General features: G+C 39.4%; 1 protein-coding gene across 1 annotated transcript in view; it reads right to left on the bottom strand.

The window, feature by feature from the left end:
* TRAK1 (trafficking kinesin protein 1) overlaps nt 1–12,027 on the bottom strand; it is a 112,664-nt gene extending 100,637 nt beyond the window's left edge. The window contains exon 1 of the mRNA XM_064506440.1: nt 11,822–12,027. Coding sequence (XP_064362510.1) covers nt 11,822–11,934 — 113 coding nt within the window. The 5' untranslated portion in view covers nt 11,935–12,027. The remainder of the gene's footprint in view (nt 1–11,821) is intronic.
* Between the last annotated feature and the right edge of the window lie 13,035 nt (nt 12,028–25,062).

Below are 25,062 nucleotides of genomic sequence, written 5' to 3'. Positions count from 1 at the left end.
ATTATGATGCTTGGAAATTTCTTCCTTCATGTTTATCACGATCTAAATTTTGCAGAGCTTGGAAGGGACTGGTCTAAGGAAAGCAAAGGTCCTATCAGCCTCAGAAGCACACAATGAAGATTTATTTTTCTTGACTCATGCAGATATGCTGCTATATCAAAAGCAAGGTTATCACTTCCAAGAGTCAGTTTCCTCAAAACAGTGATAATATTTACCCATATGTAAAACTAGGACATCTTCTGGACTCTCAATGACCACAGTTACATTTGAAGATGATTATAAACTCTGTATCACTAAAGGAAGTATCACTAAAACCAAAGTAATAGTCCGACAGCCTTAAAAACTTTCACACTTTTTGCCTGAGTATGTAGAAGCAAGTTTCTGTCAAGCAAGCTGTGGAAGATTCAGATTTCTAAATCAACAAGCAAAATGGAAAGCAAGGCCTATGTGTACAGTCTCGAATATAAACACAGGATTTCCTGAAAGGAACAAACCTCTTCTTACCTTCTCTGTAAATTCCCTGTGTAGATTGCTCATTCGGCATACAAACTCTTATCTGAGCTAAAATAGGTAAAGAGAAGCCAACATTTGACAGCTGGAGCCAATAACATCAAAGAGTGCTTTGAGACTGAGCAAATTACTTCTAAAACGTCATCATTTAATCTTCACAAGGGAGAACTAATTTTAGGTTTTCTGTCCAGTATGTTCTAGGGAGTTGCAAGCACTAGATCTTAAAGCTTTAATATACCTTTCACTGGTAAGACAAGGAAAAATTAACTTTCACAGAAAGGGCTGCATATCACATCATTACAAAAGAGCATTTTTAGAAAAAAATACTTCTGCATTCTGTGTAGGCAATGACTTCCCTGAAATGAAGTCAGCCTAAGATTTAACAGCTTCTACTGTTCATGCAGAAAAGCGTTTGATCCAAATTTAGCCATGCTTTAGGCATCAGCAAGTTGACATACTACAGCGTATCCGCCTGAAGGTTTGTGACCCAACAGAACTTTCAGCAAGATGTCCTCTAATACCATTAGAAAATAAGTCCAAAGGCAGTAAAGGTCTCCAGGCTATCACTTGCCCCATACAACTAACAGTTGTGGCTTTGTTTAACAAATTTTTGGTCATCCTTTTGGTCTGAAGTAAATAAATGCAGTTCTTCCCAAGCAAAAGAGTTCTTAGAAGTTAAGACTGTAATCTAACGAGGAGGTTAAAATTTTTTCCCCACCAAGATGCAGGGCATTATACATTACAGTAATTACTACTGCAAAGTAGAGACCTGGATACACTAGCCCTCTCTTTCTTCCTTTGCTGGTCTGGATCCAGGCTCAAGTTTTCAGAAACATACTGCTTATTTGTACCCACTGCAGGGTCCAGCAAAGGCACAAAGCCATTTCTGCTATGAACCATTTTCTGTTCTCCTCTGTAGCCTAAAAGTACACAGGCTCTTACATAGAAGCAAGCTGCCAATCCAAGGGGACGGACCTTCAGGCCCCTTCATGTTGCCAGCAGTCAGCCAGGAACATTCACCATCAGCTGGACCTGTCACTTAAGAGCCCATGGAAGAATATTGTATTATAATGCCTCTGTAGGACCCCATAGGTCACAACAGTGTGACTCAGTTTTCACATCCCTGTTCCCACACCAGTGAAGAAGAAAAAAGTGTGCATGTACCTCACTTATTAAATTGGGAATAAAGATTCATCATCAAAATACCCTATCGATATTCAGCATCATGCTGGAAACTCCATGACCAAAAAGGAAGCACAGTAACAGTTTATTTTCTGGGCAGCATCATGCACTCCATAGCACTGTCCCTGATTAAAGGGATGTTAGCAAACTTCACTTCCCCTGACTCAGGCCTAGCAACAATTCCCTTGTAAGCTTCTGCCACTGCCAACATCAGCAACTGACTTGCCAAGGCCAAAATAAGCCACTCTCTTATAGTTAAAAAGGGATACAGCCCCTCCAGGTGCATGTCTTGGTGATGAAAAGCTGCACCAAAACTTTGCCAGGGCTCCATTTCTCATGATGGAGCGACAGATACACAGTTCTCACAGGTCTGCGGTTTCACTATGCCCTGCTCACACCCTTGCTGCAAAGTTGCTGTTCAGCCCAGACTCCACAGCCACCAAACCCACAACAGCTGCCTGCACAGTACCTGCCCACAGCCCAAACACTTGGTGCAATTTGAGCAAGGCACGCTGCCACGTTCTCAGCAGGACAAACTGCTGTGGAAATGCCCTCTTTCTCAGTCCAACTCTTTACCTACACTGACTGCGGTAGAAACAAGCACGACTATTAATAAAGTGAAGGAAAAGGTCATTAACTTGACTTGGATCCATGACTTTCTAGGCTAAGATCACTTGCATAGGATGACAGACGGGCCAGATAAGAAACCAGCTTTCCCAGAACATACCATGAAAGTGCATGGAAACAACACAATATACACCTGTAAGGTCTCCCACAGAGTTCTGCTGTCAAATAAGTACTAATACACCCATGCTGATATGGAACAGAAGGGCGTTTTACAACTCCAGCTTGTTTCAGTTAACCCATGATAAGGCTACAGATAGGGAGGAGGAGGAAGAGTAACACAGAACAAGTTCAGCATCAGAAAACAGCACCAGTTGTTAAATGATTTTTTTTTTTTTTTTTTTGCAAGCTTTCTCCTTCTAACATTTGCTAAGTGTCATTTCAGAGGTTTCCATTCTTCCAAGCTTTACACTCTGTTCAGTATTTTCAGGTCTGAACACACAAAGAACAGAGCCCTTCATTAACTTTTGGTAGGCCTCTACACGGAGATGCCAACTTAACGGTGCAATTAAGAACATACACATAGCACAAAGAAGGATATTTTCTTGCTACTAGAGCACATATGTGATTTACTGACACAGTATTTGGCTGCAGGAGAAAGCTTCCAGGTGCAGACAAGTTTTTCACTTTCCCCTTGCACAAGTTTTATCCTCATTAAATGAGAAGTTTGTTTTTGCAGTCATGTGTCTCCACAACTATTTCACTGAAAATATATTAGTCCATCCTGCTCAGTACTATAGGTGCACATCTGTGCATAGTGGGAGAGCATATTCCTAGAGACCGCAACACAGCAAGATAGTTTGAGCACAGTTCTGTGCTTGTTCCAAATGTGCCCGCAGACAGTACAGCTGCGCAGCGTCACGTGGTCATTCATGGTGCAAAGTAACTGGCCCGTACATTGGCCGCATCGTTCCAATGTTCCTATGGATAGCCACCAGGCCCAGTGACAGAGCTACACATGCCATCAGCTACAAACCCAGATGCTGCCTTAATATGGTTTGTGTCCCATGTCAGTTCCCCTAGATGCAAGATATGGGGCGTGATTTGGAAAAAATGGCCACCATGTTTTTAAGCATTATGGTCTGTGTTCTTCACACAAACTACGAACAATTGCAAAAGCAAAACTGAGTTTTAGCTAGCAGTATACTTCAGCATCCATCTTAGGAGAAATAGTTTTATTGGCATTAATAGACAACTTCACTAGGATTCTAGTACAGCTCTGCGTTTGTTAGTACCGCAGTCATCTGACAGCATACACTTGTTCCAAATCAGTCACAGGCACAAGACTCCATTCTTATCAAATGCAACTAGGCAAGTCTGCAGATGACTGAGGACACATGCTCTACACGACACTTTTATGACAGAAGGTAGAATATATCTGATCCCACATAAAGTTAGTGTCATATGCAGAATTTTTAGGGTTAAACAGCCTGCACAGGCAAAGTTGCATGACCAGATTAAGCCCAACAAAATCTGCAAGACTGCACATGAAGCACAAGGTTCGGTCCCCATACAATAATCTTGGCAGCTCCAGGGCCTGCCAGTCAAAATGAAGAAAAACGATGTTCCGCACAAGTGTTCTGACTGGCTGGTGGAAAGAGAGAGAGAGACATATTTTTAAGAGAGAATACTTCCAAGTGAGAGAAAAAAAAATAAAAAAGTTAAAAAAAAGCTTGTCATATCCGATGGAAGACACTACCCTGGTATGGAGAGATATAGTATGACAGAACATACAAAACTTAAAAATAAATACTAAAAAGAGATAGCTATTCTTTCACTTCCACATGCCTGCAAATGTTCGATTTCATGAAATATTATTTTATAAAACACTGTAGCAAGAGACACAATTTAGCTTACTTTATCTTCAGTGCCCTGACAGTAATGAAATACACATCACCAAAGTGTTTCTGCTATGTGGCAACATTCCCAGGTATGGCACTTGCAAAGTTTCAAACTGTTTAAAATTCCATTTTAAATTCTCTACCTGTAACTTTTATTTGCACAGCTAAACACAAGTGAAGAAAAGCACAATCACTGAGCCATGCACACAGAGACTGAAAAACTGGAGATAACCATTGACTTTCTTTTGCACTAGGACAAATTGCATATTAAAAATTAAAAATAAATAAATAAAAAAGGAAAAGGGGATAAAAGCACTGCAATATATTTAGGGCAGTTTCGCTAGTTATTTTCCCAGCAGGAATAACAGCGACTTTCCTATCCAGAGTTCAGAGCATAGCATACAAATATGTCTGCAGCAGAAAACTAGCACAAAGAACAAGGTGGCCCTACAGTAAGCACACTTACGTACAACAGTTCTCTGAACAAAAGAGATAAACCTGAAGCTCATGAAAGAGTGTTTTTTATTATTTTTTTTAGTATTAAAAAGCTGCCTGTAGCTAAGCATCATGATTAAATTCAAGGTTTCACAATTTATAACTATTTCCTTTTTCACTACATGATGCTTCCTTAGTCACTGTGCAATCAGCATAGTCCTGGCTTAAGAAAAATAAGTATACAACTTACTAATCACTCCCACTCCACCCAAACTGTCTCAGGTCAGAGCCTCTCTACTAACCCATGGTGGAGAGCAGCAGTTTTCTCAGAGGAGTTAAAAGGCCCAAGTTTCTTAAGACACCACGTATCCAGACAGCCCTTGAACTTCACCACAGTCAAAAGGAAAGAAAGGTGGCACATCCCCTTCACGCAGTTCTACCCATTTCCCCCCCAGTAACACGAGGATTACTCCTAGGCCAACAAATGCTTTCTTCATCAAGGTAACACACCTGAGATACATGCCTTTACTTTACAAGCTACCAGGAAATATCAGCATAATCAAAAATAGATTCAACAGTTGGAAGTGAAAGTTACCTTCCCCTCCCACCCCATGCCCATGGCAGCTCCCATAGGCAACACTCTGCCAGGGCTCTGTCCCTCAATAACTCTAACAGCCTGATCAGACCATTAAAAATAGCTTCTTGACTACAAGACATGTACACTATCAGCAGAAAACATTTCTGCAGACCTAGTAACATGCCCACAGCTCTGTCTAGTGACCTAACAGACTAAGGACACAAACTAAAGGAAGATTTGTCAGGTTGGGGAAGCCTTACTGCAGACAGCCCATGCCCGTCACTGAGAGAATGAGGGGGGTTTTTTTTGTTTTTTTTTTGGGGGGGGGCGGTTTCTTTTTTCCTTTTCTTTTTTTCTTTTTTTTTTTTAAAGTAACAGATGCTTCACAAGCAATCTCAATAAATTGTCTGGGATTATTATTTTTTCATGACAGTAAGGATATTATAATCAACATTGACTATGAAATCTGAATACCTTAAAACCATCAATCTCAAGCACACTTAAATATATTAGCTTGCAATCCAGCAAAATCTCCAACAATTCTCTTTCTGCAGGTCTTTAAAAGCAACGTGTAATAAGGTACATGACACCAGGGCAACATTCTCCAGACTTCAGGAAGTATTATTACCATTTTGCATTGGAGAAAACAGGCAGGGAGATTAAAAGGCTTGCCCAAGTCACTTTTGTGTAGATACCTGTGATGTGGGTTCTGTTATTTCATCGCATGCTATGATCGCTAGTCCAGGAAAGAGTGCATGTGAAATCCTTCATTGCCTAAAGTTCCAAGATGCAGAATTAAAAGACAGCGTCTCAAAGACTTGTGCAGGGGCATGTGTTTTTGTCAAACTTTCAGACAGCAGAAGAATTTCGGTGGCATTACATGAAACAGAAGAGTGCATTAATATCAAATATACCCAAGCTGCTTGTTCTCCTCCTATCTCTACATCTAAATTCTCTAGTTTATCAGTCCTCACTGTATGGAATAAATTATTGATCTGAGGTTCAAAAGTCATACACGAAAATTTTTTTTGCATTTTGAGAGGCAGTGGTAGCAAAACCTACTTTAAGAAAAATGAATCCTACAGATTGACACTGTCCTTCACATAGATGTTCTCAAAAATCCAAGACAGCCATTTCTTGCCAGAAGAAAAGCAATGAAGTATTGCTCAATGAAGTCAAAATATAAATATTTCCCTCTTTCCCCACTTCAGAGAATTAGTTTTATGCTAACTGATAGATTATACTTATTCTTAAATTATGGTAAATGCATATGTAACAGCAGCAACTTGACAAGCAGGAGCAGGCCTTCTTGAGACATTGTATGAAATGGTGTACTTCACTGTATAGCTCTGCTCAAGTGCTACCTAAGGCGTCTTAAAAGCAAAGAGAAAACCCCAAAACAAAGAAACAAGCACACCACATCACCTTGACTCACAGCATCCACATTCTAGATATTTTATCTCAGAAGGAACGTCACAGCTCTCAGAAACACACAGAAAAAGTTAGCAAGATTAAAATTTCACACGCACAAAACTGTCCTCTCTGTACAGAAAACAAGTTACTGCAACTTCCACCGCTCACTCCTAACTGCAGACAGCACCGTGACTTATTCTAAGTGGATGGAACAGACTTCCCGTGTCATTATAGCAAAAACTCTGCAACCAAGCACTGAGATCCTTGTTCTGACACTGAATTCCAATCTTATTCTGTGAGGTTTGTAGAAATTAACTTTCTTCAGAGAATTTAAAAAGCAAAGCATTTAATAGGGATTTACAGACGTCACTCCACTGGCTGACAGTTGACATATTTTCAGGGCTGATGCTCCTATCAAACACAGGTCTAATCTCTATAGACAAAGCTTTTAAACATGAAGATGTCCTATTCGGCTGTCTTTGCTTTTGCGATGATGTGGAGGTGTTTTAATTCTTCACATGGAAGACAACAGTAACTTTCACAACACCACCTTGCAAGCTGACTCACCATTTGTGAAGTTATATATCCATGACCGCAGAAAGAATTGCATGTCATCAATTTTGACTGCATTAAGGGCTCTAACTTTAAGCAGTCTGTGATCAACAATAGCTACTTTAGAGTTTGAACACCATACTTCAGAGGCTTTTTTCCCCTGTATAGCTGCCTCCACATCAACAGTATGGTTTGACCCAAAATAAATTCCTTTGCAGAGCCAAAGTGATACAAATTAAAAATTTATGCTTTCAAGTATAACCTAGATGTGCAATCTATTTCCATACATATCATCCTTTAAAGATTTAGAGCGTTTCCCTCCCCCTGTCAACGTCCAACCGAGATGCGAGCAAAGCAGGACTTTCCATGGCTACTGTAAACATACAGGGAATCCATTCCTCCATTTGTTTTTCCCATGACACTTTCACTGGAGGGCAAGTCACATCAGCTACACGATGACCTTCCTACTGATGTTATGTAAATGATCACTCCAGAAACACTAAGTTTTCTGAATCAAGTTAAATATTACTGTGCTGTTGATGGAACAGATACCATGAAGTCACACTACTGGGAAAGGGAAACATACAGATAAACTTGGGCATGACTTAAGAAAAAGAGCAGAAATCCCACTAGGTTTGCATCTTTCTCTCAAAGACAGAGAGGAAAAAAGAATTTGACTGACAGTAGCCTTTGCCATTTCAAGACAAAGGCATTCAATTCAAGTTTTGGGGGGATGTGTGAGTTTTTTTCCCTCCAAGGGAAGGGGTGGCAGAAGATGAGGATGTGTCTCAATTTACCCACTTTCCACTCAACTTTGAGAGAGGGGCATTTTCCCTACCTCATACTTTCTCTCCCTCTCCCCATCCCCTAAGAACTTTGCTTATGGGAAGAAAAGGAACAGTCAGCTCAAAAGTCACCAACACTTCTCAGCAAACTTAAGAATATCCTGACCAGAGACATCAATCACTTCTTGATTTAACTTCCCCCAAAAAGTTACCAGAAGCAATACCAAACAAGTGCCCTGAAGACCACACTCAGGATGCCCGTGCTGTAACTCTGGAGCAACTCCACTGAAAGCTAACTAAACAAGTGAAAATACCAAAAGGCTGATTTTCCTTCACCTTCCCTTGTAAAATTTGGTGTAGCTGTGCACTAACAGTTGCCACTGTTTGTATTTCTTGAGGCTAAAGAGTGGGGCCAATGGGAGGAAACAATCTGGTCAAAAACAAATAAAAATAAGCTCAAGGTCTCTTATATCAATACATGTCTAAACTGGAATTTCCACATGATATCCAAGCTATCTATATTAAGCTTCTCAGTCTTCCACTAAATTAAGCTCTTGAGTGGCTTAAAGTTCACGTGATTTTTTTTAGAGCCTAACTAGGCAGCTGATCATATTCCTTCTGCATCTCCTGTATTGAAAGTTTGTCAGCTACATTTTTCATCTGCATTTCCAGCTCTCCTCCCGATGAACCCCTGTACGTGTGAAATCAAATGACAACATGAAGCACAATTCAAAGGCATCCTCTTTTAGAGTGAGAGGATGTCAGAATGAGATGAGATCAAAGAGAGCAGTGCCGCAGCTGATGCGGAAATAGTTTCAGTATTTGGAAATCGAAGAACATGGAAATCACTAGATGAAATATACTCCTATCATTTCTAATGCTCATGTTTTCCCAGTAATGCCTATAAAGCTCCACAGTGAATAGCAATGTTTTCAGGGCAGGCTATATTGCTCTAAAAGGCCACATATCCATCTCAGCCTTTAATTTCATATTTGCAATGAATGAATTTGAACTGAATATGAAATGAATGAATTTGTCAAAGAATAAGCCAAAATAAAATCCTAATTGGAAAGTCTAATAAATATATTATAAATTAGATCCAATACTTTCCATTCTGCTTACAGAGTGCATTAAGATGAAATTACTCTTTCTTGCAAGTCTCCAAGGGCTCCAACTTTTAGTACAGACCTGCTCTTTGGTTCTAGGTGTGTGAAGCAAGCTTGGATAAAAGCAATCTGCTCAATGAACAAGACCTCAAGATTAGAGTAAAAGCTTCCAACAGCACCTTTCACACAGAGTCTCCTCTGCCTCCAGCTTCCTTCTTATAGTTTGTGTTAGTGCTATGTTTTGGGACACAGTTCATCAGAAAGAAACAAAGCTGATTTCCACTGTAGTCTGTGCCATAGAAATACATAATCAGCAACACCCAAAATAACAAGGGGAAGGGGCAGGGCAATTCATTGAAAACACTTCTGGTTTTAATGACTTCTTTCAAAAAGGCTTCTGCCACAAGAACTCAAAATCTGTTGAAGATTCGTATTTATCCTCCATATTTTACAGATGGGTTAAAAAAAAAGTGGGGACAAATTCTGAATCATTATGTCATACATATGCTAGCCTCACTAGAAGTAAGGCCTAATGGAGAGAAACAGGAAGGGTGGGTAAGTGCACAAAGAGAATACAAGCTCTCTGACTTCACAGTACCCTCCTGTTTTATATTGCAGGGCAAACCAGGAATTTGCATGGGGAAAGCAAGCCAGACAAGAATGAACAAGGGGAAAAAAAAAAAAAATCTATCAGGTGTACCCCATTGAGGAACACTATGTTCTTCAGTCTACCCCCTACAGACAAAGGCTCCAACTAAAATGCAAGTGCCCTTCAGTTTTCTTAATAGTGCAAAGTAATACTACTCCAGCCACTGGGGGCAAGGGGAAGGAGGAAAGCAAAAGCAGCGGACGAGAAAGGTATTCTTTCTGCTGGAGATGGAATTCCATCTCTGCCTAACTACAATTACACTCCCATATTTTGCAAAGTCTTATTACAGATGCTAACAAACTCTACAGAAAATCCTCATTTCCTTCCCTCCCCTTCTCTACAGTTGTCTAAAAACAGCTGTAGCAGTGAGATTCCAGGGTTTCTAAAGGGATTTTGTTTCTGTGTTGTTTAAGTTTTGCAGGTAATGCCAGTCCAAAGCACTTCTATAAAGCTAAAATTCAAAATTTAAAGTTTTTGATTAAGCAGCTTCAGCTTCCTTCAGGTCAGTCAATCACAGAGCAGGGAATAGCTACCATAGGTCTCATTCCAGAGCTAAAAAGCTCCCAACCATGGAAAGGCCCTTTAACTGTTTTGGCTCCAAGATGAAACGGGTTTTGTAACAAAGAGCCTGTGAGCAGTAAAGTTAAATTTGATTTCTTCTTTTAATTTAATTATAAGCAGTTGCAAGTTTTTACAGATTCATTAAATGTACTCATTCTTTTAACAGAGTTCAGACACAGCCAAATTGTGGGGAAGTAAAAAGAATTAGCAAATTATATAGAATTGTTCTTCATTTGAATATAGTAACAAAGACTGCTACACTAAAATTTGTTGGTAAGCGAATAAATCCACAGCAACTATGCCTGCTAGGAGGAAAAAATGAATAAATAGCTTTCCCACCCTTCTGTCACCAGAACACAACCCGTACTTAATTTTAAGAGCAATCTAGAATTTCAGAGTCACCAGAAACTAACAAAATTAGCCTTATTCTTAAAATAATAGACTTTCTTGGAAAAAAATTGCAGATACTTTCCAAAATTCATGCAGTAATTTGTAACCATTTTACTTTTTCAGTTTGAAAGCGCTGGTTTCAAGTTTAAATACAGACAAGAAAAACCTCAAATCACATCCAGGAAATGAGCTTAATAAAATGAGGATGCCCCCAGCACAAATCATCTTTTGGGAAGAAAATGGTCAGATCTAAGCTCCTTACATTGTAGAAATTGCTATTGTAACAACAAGAAGTAGCCCACTTAGGCATCACTAATAACATATGTCAGTAAACAGGCTTACAGTTACCAAAGTATCTATCAGCATAAAAAAGTTAATACACATTGCATATAAATACTAATGCATAGTTCTTGCCTCTGAAGCTCCAGGTTCACTGATAGGAATCAGTGGTAAATAAACTCTCCCATGAATATGCTGCCTCTGTCCCAAATAACTGCAATTTATTTGCAGCTGAAAGGCTGCAAAGCTGTGCAAGTAATTCAGCTCGCACTGATTTACCTGCTCCCATCAAAGCACTTGTTTAATAACCACAGCATGCCTTAAGATACCTGATGCCCAAAGGAGATTCATCTGTAAGCTTAAAAATCTTAGATAGCTCAGATTCCTGTTCTCAAAAACTTGTGGTGACAGCATTGTAGCTAACCTGACAGTTTACTAGAACTTTAGACCTTGAGGTACAACTCCAAACAGGGGAGAAGGGAGAGGGAGAAACAGCCACAGCAAACAGCCATCTTTGACCCCTTCAAGCACACTACATTGTCAGCACTCTATTTAAAAAAAAAACAAACAAAAAAAAAAACACCAAAGCACAAGTCCTTCCTCCTACCCCCGCAGAACAAAACCTGTATGTTACAATACAACAGCAGTTCAGCTCAGCATTATTTGAGAAAGAGACCAGGCAGCATTATCCAGTGCCACAGTCTGAAAACAATGTTCAGCTAAGCTGCAGAGTAAGGGATTTCAAAAGATACTAAAGCAGCATTTGCCATGTTTTAAATCAACTCAGACAAAGGGATGGAACATGGATAGCGATGCCTCTGCACAAACACTACATACATACGACACTCAAAGCAAAACCCTGTGAGGAGAGAGAAACACCACCAGGGATTACAACTCTGCAGCAGCTGTTGCTGTACCTGATTTTCAGCTCTCTCTGCTGTTGATCATCTGCATGGCATTTCTGCTGTTGATCATCTGCATGGCATTCTTCTTTTCTCGAGTCTTCTCTCCCCCCCCAGAACTTCACCATTTAGCTGGCAGGCTCGCTCCAAGTGTTGCTTCTCTTTACGTTTCCCCCACACGAACAGTTCTTTATGCTGTAAGGTCATTCGAATGCAATTGTAACTTTGGCTCATGCACAAGTTTCCTCGCCCTCTCTTGGCAGAGCAGTTACACAAACTACCAAACTGAGTCAAAGAGAAAGGGTTAGACTACTCCTCTCTTGTCGGTCTGCTACATTAAAACCTTGAACCTTTGAGTGCATTTCACAATACCCACAGCCTTAACCACATCAAGGAATTTGTACGTTCATCACAGAGCAGTATAGATAACTATATGCAAGCTTCCTCTAACCAGAGCAAATATTAGCATATCCTTTCCCTTCAAACATCATATAGAAAACACAGGCAAAAAACAGGGACATTTATCACAGTCAAGAAAACACTAGGACATGTTTCCACAATCTTCACAAAAGCAATCAGATTTATCCACAGAACAAAATAAAGCAATACTTTAAAACTGCATACATTTCAAAAGACTAAGGCTTTCTTATATGAGTCTTGAAATACTGATGGAATAACAGAGCTATGATCTCATCTGGCAATCACACAAGTACTTTCACAAATGATGCCATGATCAGTTGAATTTATCCTGCAAAGGAAAGAAAGTCACAAACCCTACCACCCTCAAAATGGCATGTTTTACACAGAACATGGCCTGTCCCCTCAGCAAGCCTGGGGTTTTAAGAATTTGAAGAAGTTTCTCACTCTTCGCAAAACTATTGGGCAATTTCCTTTCTTAATCTCTCCTACAAGATGGATCACAACTGTTCTCAGGCCATCTCCTGTCCCCTTACAACCAGGACAAGTTCACATGTGCAGCCACCTCTTCTCCCAGTAGCAGTTCTTTGTGGACTGATCCAATTATCATTTTCAAAATAGAGGATGCACATACTTTTTCTTCAAAGAGAAAGTCCACACCAAGGACAGCCTTTTGAATCTTGGTAAATACAAAATAAGACTCCCTCCTGCAAGACCTCTGCGAAAACAGACCCTCCTTCAGACAAAATAAAGGATAATCTAATTTTAAGCTTTTCTCATCTGGTCCTGCTGAAGCAATCTTCCCACTCATCCCCAATGAGCCAGAAAATGAAGTTCAACTGTAACTATTTAAGGACTTGCATCTATATTGATCATTACTTGCAGTGCTTCCTCTTAGATTAAGCTTTGGGTGCTGCCAACCTATCTCAGATCAAGAAAAGTCTTCTTACTATATAAATCCTTTATGTTCATGCAAGTATTCCAACTGACATGCATTCAATCATTTCGTTATTCTCCAAATCAAGATTGAGCATAACCACATGCCTGGACGATGGCCAGCCTTTAAGGTACACAAACCTTCATTTCTTTTATCAGTGGAGCTGCAGATAATCCCAATACCTTTTCAAACCACTGTTTGCTGCTAAATGACACTTCTGACTCATGCGGGTTTAACATATTAAAGGGCAAGAACTGTTACAAGTATCAGGCTGTAATTACAAAAGTCTGAAAGTCACCATATGGTGAACAGTGAATTTCATTAGCTAACTTCAACTTAAAAGTGTAATCCTGCTCTCGTGAGCACCTGTATACTTCATCTTAAGCATGAACACAAACATCTGCAACAGGAGAAATTTAATTATTTTGCTTTTGGGCCAGACAGCAAAGGCAAGATTTAATGTAATAACAAGTGAAAGTATTCCATAGATCCTAGTAGCGGAGAAAAACACTGTACATCTATTTCAAAGGAAAGAGCTTCCCCTCCCCAAGTTAGTTATACCACTTAGTTCCACTGCGAGACAGACCAAGTTTTTCCAGTACCATGGATTTTTTTTTTAAATTTTTTATAAAAAATAAAAAGATAGAGAGAGAGAATCCCTTCCCCCAAGAGCTGCAAAAACAAGAAAGAGAGAGGAAAGAAATACAGCACTAGTCTTTCAGGAAAGAGTGAGTATCAGTTAAAGACAATGCAGAACCAACATTCACAGCAACATACAAACATAGCACTTCAGTGCTCAGGGCATGGAATAAAATACTCTTTTTAAAGGGTGAAGTTTCAGAGACAAGTGTTTTCTTTTCACCAACATACAGTACTAAAGAGGAAGATTTCCTGTTCATCCTCTCTGTGTGCAAGTTGGTGTTTCCACAGAGGTTTTCCTGGTATCCCAGCAGGTAAGAGCATCTTGTGAAAATCTTTTTCCTTTTCATTCATTTTTTAAATTATGAAATTAACTTTTTCTAAGAATTAAGAATTTTTCAACTAATGTTTTTCTTTTAGATTTTCTACAGAGTACACATAATTACCGCCTTTCATCTGCCTTGTCCAGGCATCTTTAACACTAGGAAGATTTGCTGACACTATAATCAAGAATGAGAAGACAGTAAGACTATTTATCCCTTGCCAAACTGTGTCATTGTTCAACATTCAGCAGGATAAATAAGAATTTAATTCTACAACTGGCTGGCTACTAAACCTTAAATGGATTTACTTGGGTTGATTATTTGGCAAAGTTTATTTTCAAACACAAATCTTTTCTTTGTATATATTTTGGGCAGCCCCACATACAAGATGCTCTTACGCAACTGTGGATGCGAATTGCCAGACCAGCGTACCTCAGACCTTCAAGGCATTCTACTGCATTCCTCCTTAAATAATTGATTTGCTGTTAAAGAAAGGAAACAGGAATATCAGCTATTTGCCTTATTTTCACAGTGGAAAACTAATTTCAGTCAAGACTCTGCTGAACAGTACTTAGGTAAACTGTTTCTGAGTGACCACCATCCCTTTAATTATTAATTATGAAAACAAAAGGCATGTATAATCCCAAAGCATATATCAGTCAAGCTAAATGAAGTACATGTAATGAGATTAAATCCCTACTAAAACGCAGTCAGCTCTATTCCTGAAGGATAGCAGACAAAGAGATAATATGATGAAAGGGAGAACAGTGACAGATTCTGACATCTGGGCATCACCCCAGATTTTGCAAAAAGTAACACAGGACCTTTATTAACAACAAGCAGTTTTTCGGGGCTGTTCACAAACCTAGACCTCCTGTAAATGAAAGTCACCTGGTTGATATCATTTCCAAAGCCTCAAGCATTGACTGCAGATCTCCTGGCCACCCATAAAACATTATGTCACCACAGTAGAAACAATCCAGACAGGCATGGAGGACTGCACAACCTCCGTCTACTAACACTCCATATCCCCAAGACAAGCACTGCCTGTTTCCTGGTGGCGTGGCAGAGGTGTTGAAAGTAACCCAAGTTTAGAATCTGACATTTCTACCTTTGATAGTTCATTTGCAATGGGGAAGAACAAAACAAACAAAAAAAAATCATAAAAGGCACTACAGGCAAAGCACAAGACTTCTTGTTTTACTCCACCTGCAATGTATTTCAAATCAACCTTTCTAAACTATTATATTGCAAATCTGCCGAACAATAAAACTTTCACTGCCATCTCAGCTTGGTGGTTAGGAAGGAAGAAGTCATTGCCATTTTAAAATAATCTAAAGATTTGGTAGAAGAAGGGAAGTAGCTTGTCACTGCTTAATAACTAGTGTTGTTTTACTAATTCAAAGTAAGAAAAACTAGTCCTATGTAGCAACTGTCATTCAGTATGGTAGGTCTATGGATCTAAACTGAAGTGATGGGCCAAGAAAGTTTACAAAGAAAACTGCTATGTATCATTTTATAATGAAGAATATCCCCTACACAGCCACTTCACACCCACACAAGCAACTATGTGTTCAATCCAAAATCCTGCCCTGCAGCTTCTTTGAAAATACTTTATGTAGGCAGGATAAATTATGATTCAAAACTAGAACATTTGGAACATGTATCAGCTTTTCAGACATCCAGGCACAGTCAGTAACCAGCAGTATTTTATACTTTATAATATTAAGACAGTCTGTTGTTCTGCCCATTTGCTCAGAGGGTAAGTTACACGGCTACTGCAACAGATTTGTAAGCCACAGGAGAGACATAAGGTTTAGGATGAATTTAGAAAGATTAAAGATTCTGCAGAAATAGGACTGAGAATTATAATGCAGGAAGTGTTTCTACTTTTCTCCTCCTCTAACATGCATTTGTGGTCCAGTATTAAAAGAAGTGTTTCAACCTCAGGAATAAGAAAAAAAAATGCAGTTTGTTCCCCAAATAGTCCTCTTCTGCCTTGGCAATCTTGTAGCACAAAAGAAAAGAAATAACCCCCATGCACACAAAAGAAGAAAAACACACACACACACACACACACACACACGGCCCAGTCCATTATTATTCTGCATAACAAGGATAGAAACCCTTCCAGGGCCAGAGGTACAACACAACAGATCACAAAGCATCACTCCATGCCTCAGTCTTGCATGGTCTCCCTACACCATAACCCCTCTCACCTCCATAGACAAGTTATGCAAAGATCATAAAGCTGCATTGACTAGTTCTGAGCACTAGTAGGTGAAGCTCTACTGAGGACCAAAGGAAAAAAGTCTCCTTGCCATCTCCATCCTCCTTCTCTACACACAATGTAATTGCTACACATTATCCAAGACCCTTGCAGTTGCAGGCTTCCCAAGTAATGAAGTGGTTTCCAATCAACCACCGCGGCTTTTTCTTTGCATTTAAGGAAGGAGAGAATGATTCCTTCCCTACTCCAGAGGGTGCAAAAGTCCTCTTCCTTCAAATTACTTCAAGCAATTCATGCATATATTTGACAACATACTATTTCATTCATGCTAGTGTAAGATTACTTTTAAAAGACACCTTACCATTCAGTATTAATGCGTAAGGACAGATGTGGAAGAGAAGCAATGATTCTTACTCAATGTCTTTGAATGAAAATGGCTCTTAAGGAAGTAAGGAAGGAAGAAGACTTTAATCTTCGTTTATTAGCGAACTCAGCATATGCTCAACAGATTTAGACAGGTGCCTGTGCCAGGAAACTGCAGGGATTGACTGAGGAACACGCATCAGAGTCAGGTACAGCTAGTCCACAGTAATGGGCACATCTGCAGAAGACAGCACTAGACACTCCCATTCATCTGCCTCTACCCACACGGGAGCCTGCTGTTCCAGATGGCAAATAGGTACAGAGAACTATATGGCTTTTTTCTGAAGTCAATTTAAAGAGGAGAGGAGAAAACAAACAAAATACACAGAACATGTCAGCCGGTTTTAAATAAGAATTGGTTCGGTGTCATCCTGATTGTGCTAAAAGCCTTGAAAACAATGTCAGGAAGTTGCTATTACAAAAGCAGACAAAGCACACATGCTATCCTTCCCTCAAACCCAAATTCTCCTGACTCCAAGTCTGTTAGTAAGTAGTGCTTGAGATTACTTAAAACAAAAATATTTCAGAATAGATATCAGACTAAAAGCAAAGCTATTTAGTATTTGTTTTCACCCATAATTCCATCAAAATTAAAATAAATGTGCTTTTGGGGGCAGATAACTTATGTGAGCACTCAGTTGTGATTTTAATAAGCTCAAGTATTTTAACATCACTGAAGACAATTCCAGCAAGCTCTTGTGTGCTCCTGGACAGCATAACCCTTTGCTCTACTTACAGCTGCCAGTTTCAACCACCAAGCTGATTCTTTCATTTTTCAAAAGTTACAGCTAGGCCTCTAAGACTGAGTTAATGTACAGTCTAACAAGTCAACCATGGCTCCAATTCTGCCCTCAGTTATACTCCAGTAATGCCAGTTAGTAGAGCTGTGTTACATAGGATTTACAAAATAGTAACAGAGAATAAAACTGAAAGCTCTGAACTGAAAGACTGTTTAAGCACTTAGTCAAAACATTAAACCTAAATGCATTAGTTGCCTGGAACCTGTAAACTCCTAAAGCCACCAGCAAGGAAACTAGCTCTATCAGTGAGGCAAGCTAAATTAAATTACTTACACTCCCAACAGCCCTCTCTAACCACATATACCCACAGAAGACACAATCTCTCCATTGACAACTCAGTGTTGTATTCAGATATGGCACCACTCTAATTATGAATCAGATTGCTAGAAGAGAATAGGACAGTTAACTTACTGCTGTTTAATGAGCGGGCTCTTGTTAGTTGTGAATACATTCACTGTACTTATTAAATCAGGAGGCAATGAAGTTCTGAATACCTCATTAAAAGGATCCAGAAATGCTGCTGCTTTGTTTGACATGACTACACACGCCGCGTGAGTTAGGAAATGAGCAAGATGTATAAGCCCCGTCCTGTTGGGCCAGTTTTAGGTTTAAATTAGGAGGAATGAGACAGTGTGAGAGAAGTATTCTAAATGAGCAAAAACCTGAAGAAGCAGGAGTAAGTTTCTCTTTTTATTGATAACTTGAAGCAAGAGCATGCTCAATACTGTAAGATGTCAACAATAAAAAAAAGCATTGAGCTTATTAAAAAAAACCCTGACTCATCCCATACTTTTCTTCAGGGGTTCAAGAGCAGGAGTATGCATTAATCATCAATTTGTCAATTAAACAAGTCTTAAATAATAAACACACATACACCCCTAACAAGGTGATTCTTAGGACATACAAATATATAAATATATATATATATATATTTTTTTCCACTGAAGCCTGACAGGTTTTGTATAAAATTGTCTTTTTGTGTTTTAATTACAAAGAGAAGTTTAACAGTCTAATAGTATAAACTTAGTAGAATCCATTAATATATTGTATATTTAATAAGCCAGGAAAGCAATACATGCTTTAAAAGCTGAACAGCAAACAGGCCAAGCATGGATTTCCATACAGCTGCTCTCTAAAACCAAAGTCTGATGAGATGCTCAACCAGCTTTCCCCCTACTCATTTCTGAAAATTGTGAAATGATGACGGTTAAAGATCTAAATATGGATATGGAGCTACATTACCATCTGTACCTAAACTTTTAGTACATTTGTTTGAGCAGCAGAAAGTGAGCATAAAACTTAGATTCAGCTGCAAAACAGCTATAGCAGATTGATTCTCATTTGTGTTGTCTATCTCTAATAAAAATAACTATCATTGCAAATGCAAGACAAGACTATATTATACAGTTTATAATACAAATTATAGTATATTAAAAAATAACATCAGTGTTTCTTGTATCATTAAGTAAAACAGGCTGATATCAAGTTTTTCTGTCCCCCTCCCAAAGAAAAAACAAACAAACAAACACACAACCACCACACCCAATGGTATTTATAGTACATTGAGTATGACTGAAAGGGAGGGAAATTGGCTAGCAGGCTCCTGTACACTCTCCCTGAGAGATTTAGAACATATGTTCAGTGAAAGGATAAGATTTACATCTCCCAAGGGTCAATCCATCTACCCACATGAGAATTTTCAAATTTACAAATTAAAATGGGTGACCATCAGTTGTTTAGCTTTAGTTAATTGTTTTGTTTGGCCTTTCTGCCAGGATCACATGTATATGAACTGGCATCTCTGATGGCATCACTGGAATTGCATGGATGGGGTACATTTCTAAGACATGCTTATAACAAATCCTCTTTTCTCCCTCTTACCCCACATATAGAAGAAAGGTTCAGTTGCTGAAGTTTAGAATAAATGAAGCTCAGCACAGCTTAATATTCAGCACAAGACTCAACTAGCTTAATCCAAGCAATTATTTTTCAGCCAGAAAGTAGCTGATATTTTAAGAGGATACAAAAATACTGGATTTTAATCAGTCAAGAACTATCCAGGAACCGTCACCTATCCAGAAACTACTTTAAAGTACAGTATCACAAGTGCATTTACCACAGTCTCCTCCCATCTTGCCAACAGGAACAGGTATTGCAGACACGATAGCTCATCTCTTACCTGGGAAAGACATCTGCCAACCAGTAACATCAGCGCAGTATGACTACACTTGCTCCAAGCCTTCAGAACACATAATAAGCCTCTGGAGTTCATCAAGACCTTGATTTTCTCAGTTTTGCCAACAAAATAATCTTTAAGAAAAAAAAATCCTTTTGATTAAGCATGCAGACTTAATGCAACAGTCAGTGACTAATTCTCTTAAATTTTCTCTGGGGCTTGCATTATAATCTCAGTAACACAGGAGGCACTGTTCTTTTCATGGGAGCTATGCAACTGTGCAGACTGTCATAACATTATTCTAATAGCAATTGATTCCTCACTGCTATCACCGAGTAATCAAAACCTAGGTCTCAGCGCATGGACTAGCTTATTTTGTGTACGGTCATACAGCAGTACTCTCAAATGACTGAGGTTAAGCTGTAAAACAGCATTCGCGCATGTAAGCAACCAAGGACTCTTGGGGTCATGTCATGGTCCTTTGCACTGCGGTAAACTGAGTGACTTCTTTTGTCCTGTACTGTGGGAACAGCCTGGAGAACTATCCGTCTGTCCAACGGTTTAAGCCAGCACCATTACTGCAAAGTAGGGAGGCTATCAGTTCAGGGACAGAGTGGGGGGAACCAAGAGAGGGAAAGAGGGAATCGCATTCAGATGACAGCTGCAGATGTATCTCTTATCAGAAATATGTACCTACAAACAGGTCCTAGCACCTGACTGAGAGCCTGGTTCACTGATGTGTCTGTGTACACAAAACAGCACCAACATACACACACAACAAAACACACGAGACCAATCCAACATGCACATTGTTAGCTTAGCAACACTTTTCTCAGTTTCAGATGGAATGGTGACGGAAAATGAATATTCAGCTTTTGAGATTATACAGCGTGCATCTATAACATACAGAAAGGAACATGCACAGAGAACATGCATAGAAGATGCATGAGAACCCTGGAAAGAATTCAGTTTTACCTGATTTATTTTGTGTGCTGTTCTCTTTAACCATACTAAAAGCTCTGTATGAGAGAGCTGCCTGATTAGAGTTAGGAAACTGACAGATGGATATATAAAAACATCAAATATTGCATTTTCTTCCCTTTGTGCTTAACATAAGGTACCTCATGCAGCTTCTCAGCTGTTTTAACTCAAACCTACACACTCTTTAATGACAGAAAGGAAAAGATGATGCTCAGGGAATTGTTTAAACATTCACTGCTCTGCTTAGCAACAAAATGTTTACATAGTTAAAAAAAACCATAACACAAGAAATACAGGGACTTGCATGTTACCTCTTATAAATGGCTGGCAAATTAAATCAGCATTCTTCAGCTCCTCTTTTGTTTTGCCATTTTGTCAGTCTAGCATCTTCCTGACATATACCTCCTTTTTGCATTTTGTACAGCACAGAGCGTATCAAAAGCCCATAGAACACTACAAGCAGTTTGTTATTTATATTACTAGGATATTTAAAGTGGTTAACTGACTTCCAAAAGAAGGGGACACAAATCACACATTCAGAACAAAACAGGACAAGCATACTCATTTCCCATCAAGGGCAGCCATGCTTCTCTCAATGCTATATGCCATATCACCATAACATAATACAGAATAGTTCTGTTCACATTTTTTATCACCACAGGGTTATTCCTTCTTTCCTATGCATGTTTTACATCTCGTTTGGTATCTCATCACATACATTTAATAACTTAGGGCAGGAACAGCTTTTCGTTATATACATATACAAAGCTTAATACAAAAAGGGCCCTGTCTAAATAACGGTGTCAAAGAAAATAGGAAACAGCTACATGAGCGGCAAAACATGCCAAAGGACTCGAGTCCCAGCTATTCCCCCAGAGTCATACTTTCCAAAAAAGCATAAGTTTGAGTACTTGTGTGTATTCTCATATGATCAGCTTTTTCACTCTTATTTCAAATACTCCAAAATGTATTTGGTACTGCAAGTTAACATAAGATGTTCTTCAGTTGCATGGGGGGGAAAAAAAAAGAAATCTGTCTGTCACATGGAAAAACAATTTGTCAGATGTTTCTTTTTCCATGTACTCCACTGCACCATATATGGGGGACTGGAAGAGAGCCTAAGAACATCTGCCACAGACTTTAAAATCCCTAATAATAGCACAGCTGGTGTCCCCAGTCTAATGATCCCAGCACAGACTCACGTGACCGCTCCTGACTCTCGCCCCCAAATCAGGCAGAGCCGAGAAACACTCAGTTGGACATGTTCATTCATTCTCAACTCAATTTGCGTTTCACAAAAGAACCAAACACAGAAGGCAAACTGAAATGCTACATCACAAGTAGTTCAACAGTTCTGTTTCTATAGGATTTTCCCACACTCCTTTCATTAAACTTTAGCAGAACACTCTCTATTCCATAAAATGAAACTACACAAGAAAATAGCTGCAAATCTGACTGTTTAGTGATCCAAGGTTAGAAAAAAAAAAAAAAAACTTTTAACTGCACTTCATCATATAATGGAGTGGGTTTTTTCCTCCTATTAAACTTGTAGACGTCCATTCCTGCCCATTTAGTTAACTTAACAATAGATGTTTCTTGCTAACTGCATTCTTTTAAACATGCTCGGAAGCTAATTTATAAAGCAACAAAAAATTCAAAGAAAAGCAAAAAGAGCAAGGAACTCAGGAAAAAAACCTGTAACTATTTTTTAGCTCATGCTGAGTCAACATTAGGCATTAATAGGTATTTGTCATACAGATGCTTTAGAGAAACATCCGAGATTTGCCATTCCCAAAGGGTGTTGCTAGGGAAACCATATGACAGACTTGGTGAAGGTGGGAACAAAGAAAGCAATGTCTGGGTGGGGGTGGGGTGCCCGAGGTTTTCATTGCACTTCAGCCCATCCTCCGTCGTCTTTACTCTTTCATCTACACAAAACCATAGGTAGCTTTCAGGAGTCAACAGGCATGAGTTCAGTTTATTATTCCTGATGTGTGCAGGCGCACCCAGGAACAGCTACAGCAGACCAGTGACTGACCACCTGAGCACAAGACAGGAGGTGTTCTACAGTCACGTTTATTCATTGGCAAAGCATGAAGTGCTGGCTACTTTGGTAGATTACTGTATCCACAGTAACATCAGGCTGAATACTGAACTCTACTTTGCAAGTACAACCCATTTAATCAATCTTCTGTAAAACACCAACATGTGACGCCAACATCCTCATTAGAGAACATTTTCACCTTGTTTCCCACAAGAGAGGGGGCAAAAATCCCAAAAGCAGATAAAGACAAGGCTTTATAAGTCCCTTTACTGCCCAGTAATATTGGCCTACTTTAAAATCAAATCTATTTAGCAGATAGTCTCAATTCATTTGCACCACATCACTGAACAAAAGCAGAAGGGGGGGGGGGGAAATACAAAACAATTTACTTTTCAGTTTATAGAAAGCACTGAAGTCCAAGAAAGGCTAGTACACAAAATCAGCCCAATTATAGTAATCAATTTGGCTGTGCCAAACAAACTTATACTCATGCATCAGTTATATGTGCCTACTTCTGTTAGCCCTCTATCTGATTTTTAATGTCTCTTCCAGCCATAAGATCAAGATAAATTTAAAGTAGCATTTTCTCACTTGAGTCTCACAATTACGATTTAAGCAAAACACATGCTTTTTTTAATATAGTGAAAGAAATAAAAAAAGACGAACTGCCCCAACTCTCCAGCCAAAACTCAAACATTAGAGGGAACTAAGTTTAAGGGGAAGCAAGAACCTACAGCAGATGAATACAGGAACATCTACAGAAAGAAAAGATCTGGCCCCAACGTACATCAGCTTGATCATGAATTCCAGACAAGACCAGAAATTATACAACACTGTCTAGCCCCAACTCCTCACAGAAGGCTGCGTGTGTCAGACAGAGTGCACTGTAGGTTTGACAGGGCAAAAGCAGCCTCATAAAGCGCTGTCCTATGGAGACAAAACTGCTTCATTCCCACCTTAAACTGCAACTGGGGAGTAGACTATGTTATGGCAGCAACAGCTGTGTCACAAGTGTGGAATTTGGCAGTAGCAAAGATCTGGGCTTGCACCAATAATGAATTACACCACTTTTTAAAAATAAATTTGACATCAGACATACAGAAGAAGTCTTCTGTTGCTGTTCTGTTGGTTTTGTAGCAGATACAGTAATGACAAGTAAGACACGTGATGCCCTTCAATTTGGCAGAAAAGAGTGCAGTTCACAAAACAAGCATAAGCTCTCAAAGACACAAGTGCATTGCAGAGCTAACAAAGTTCCCCTGTGTAAGTCAGCCCACACCTGCTGGCTCTGAGTGGGCACATTACTGCTGTCTCCAGAGTTTGATTCTTCACTTGCGTCAGGCCCAAACTCTTTTCCTCCTCTCTGGTGTCACATGCTGTAGCGTCAAGTCCCATTTGATAGAAAGTGGGTAGAGACAAGAAGTCCTGCTGAGTGGGTTAGTACTTTCACACTTTGAAGAGAGGCAGACCGTAGCCATCCACACTGCAGCTGAACTGCACTGCAGTGAAGCTATTTCATTCAATACAACAGTATCTCCATATAGTTCACAAGCACTCACCTTTATTCTACTTACAATATCAAGCTATTAATAGGGAAAAAGCCATAAAACCTACCATGCACACTTTCCAGACTATCTGTATGCTATGCCCTTCCTCAACGACTTATAATTCATCCAGAAGATACCTCCCTTCCTGAGTATTTTAACATGTGCCTTATTAAGCAGCTGTCCTGACAGAACTTGTGCTTTGCTACTCAGGAAAGTGGAAGATCAGAAGACTGCTGTGCAAGACAAATAGGTAAGCTAGGTAACAAAGAAAGGCACAATGCAAACATTGTATATCTGCAAAGTAATCATTTGTAGATACAGTTACCACAGCCTGCAATAGTTCCTGCTTGGCTCAATTCCCTTTTTTCCCTGAAAATGTTTCTTTCTGACAGTACTGCTGAAATACAGTCTTTCTCCATATGTGGTAGATTGGGGGTGGAGGAGTGTTGTTTTAACTGTATAAACTAACCAAAGTCAGCTCATAAATTACATCAGATCACACAAGTATGCAGCCACAGAATAGCCTAAAGCCCTTCTAAGCTACAAGTAAGCTTGGTAACAAGACAGTCCTCTACCTTGCACTGCCTTAACATCCAGAGTTGCAGTCTGAATATTTGATTGACACCAGCTGAGCACTTATATAATGAGGCCATTGGCTACAGTGAAAGTCACTTAGCTAAACTTAGCTCAAAGAGCAACAAACCCCGAAAGCATGCACCATGGAATTACTAGCTATTTC

Source organism: Dromaius novaehollandiae, chromosome 2, assembly GCF_036370855.1.
Source record: "Dromaius novaehollandiae isolate bDroNov1 chromosome 2, bDroNov1.hap1, whole genome shotgun sequence".
Lineage (NCBI taxonomy): Eukaryota > Metazoa > Chordata > Aves > Casuariiformes > Dromaiidae > Dromaius > Dromaius novaehollandiae.
Note: the sequence above shows the minus strand (reverse complement) of the source record. Positions and strands in the feature narration are given on the sequence as shown.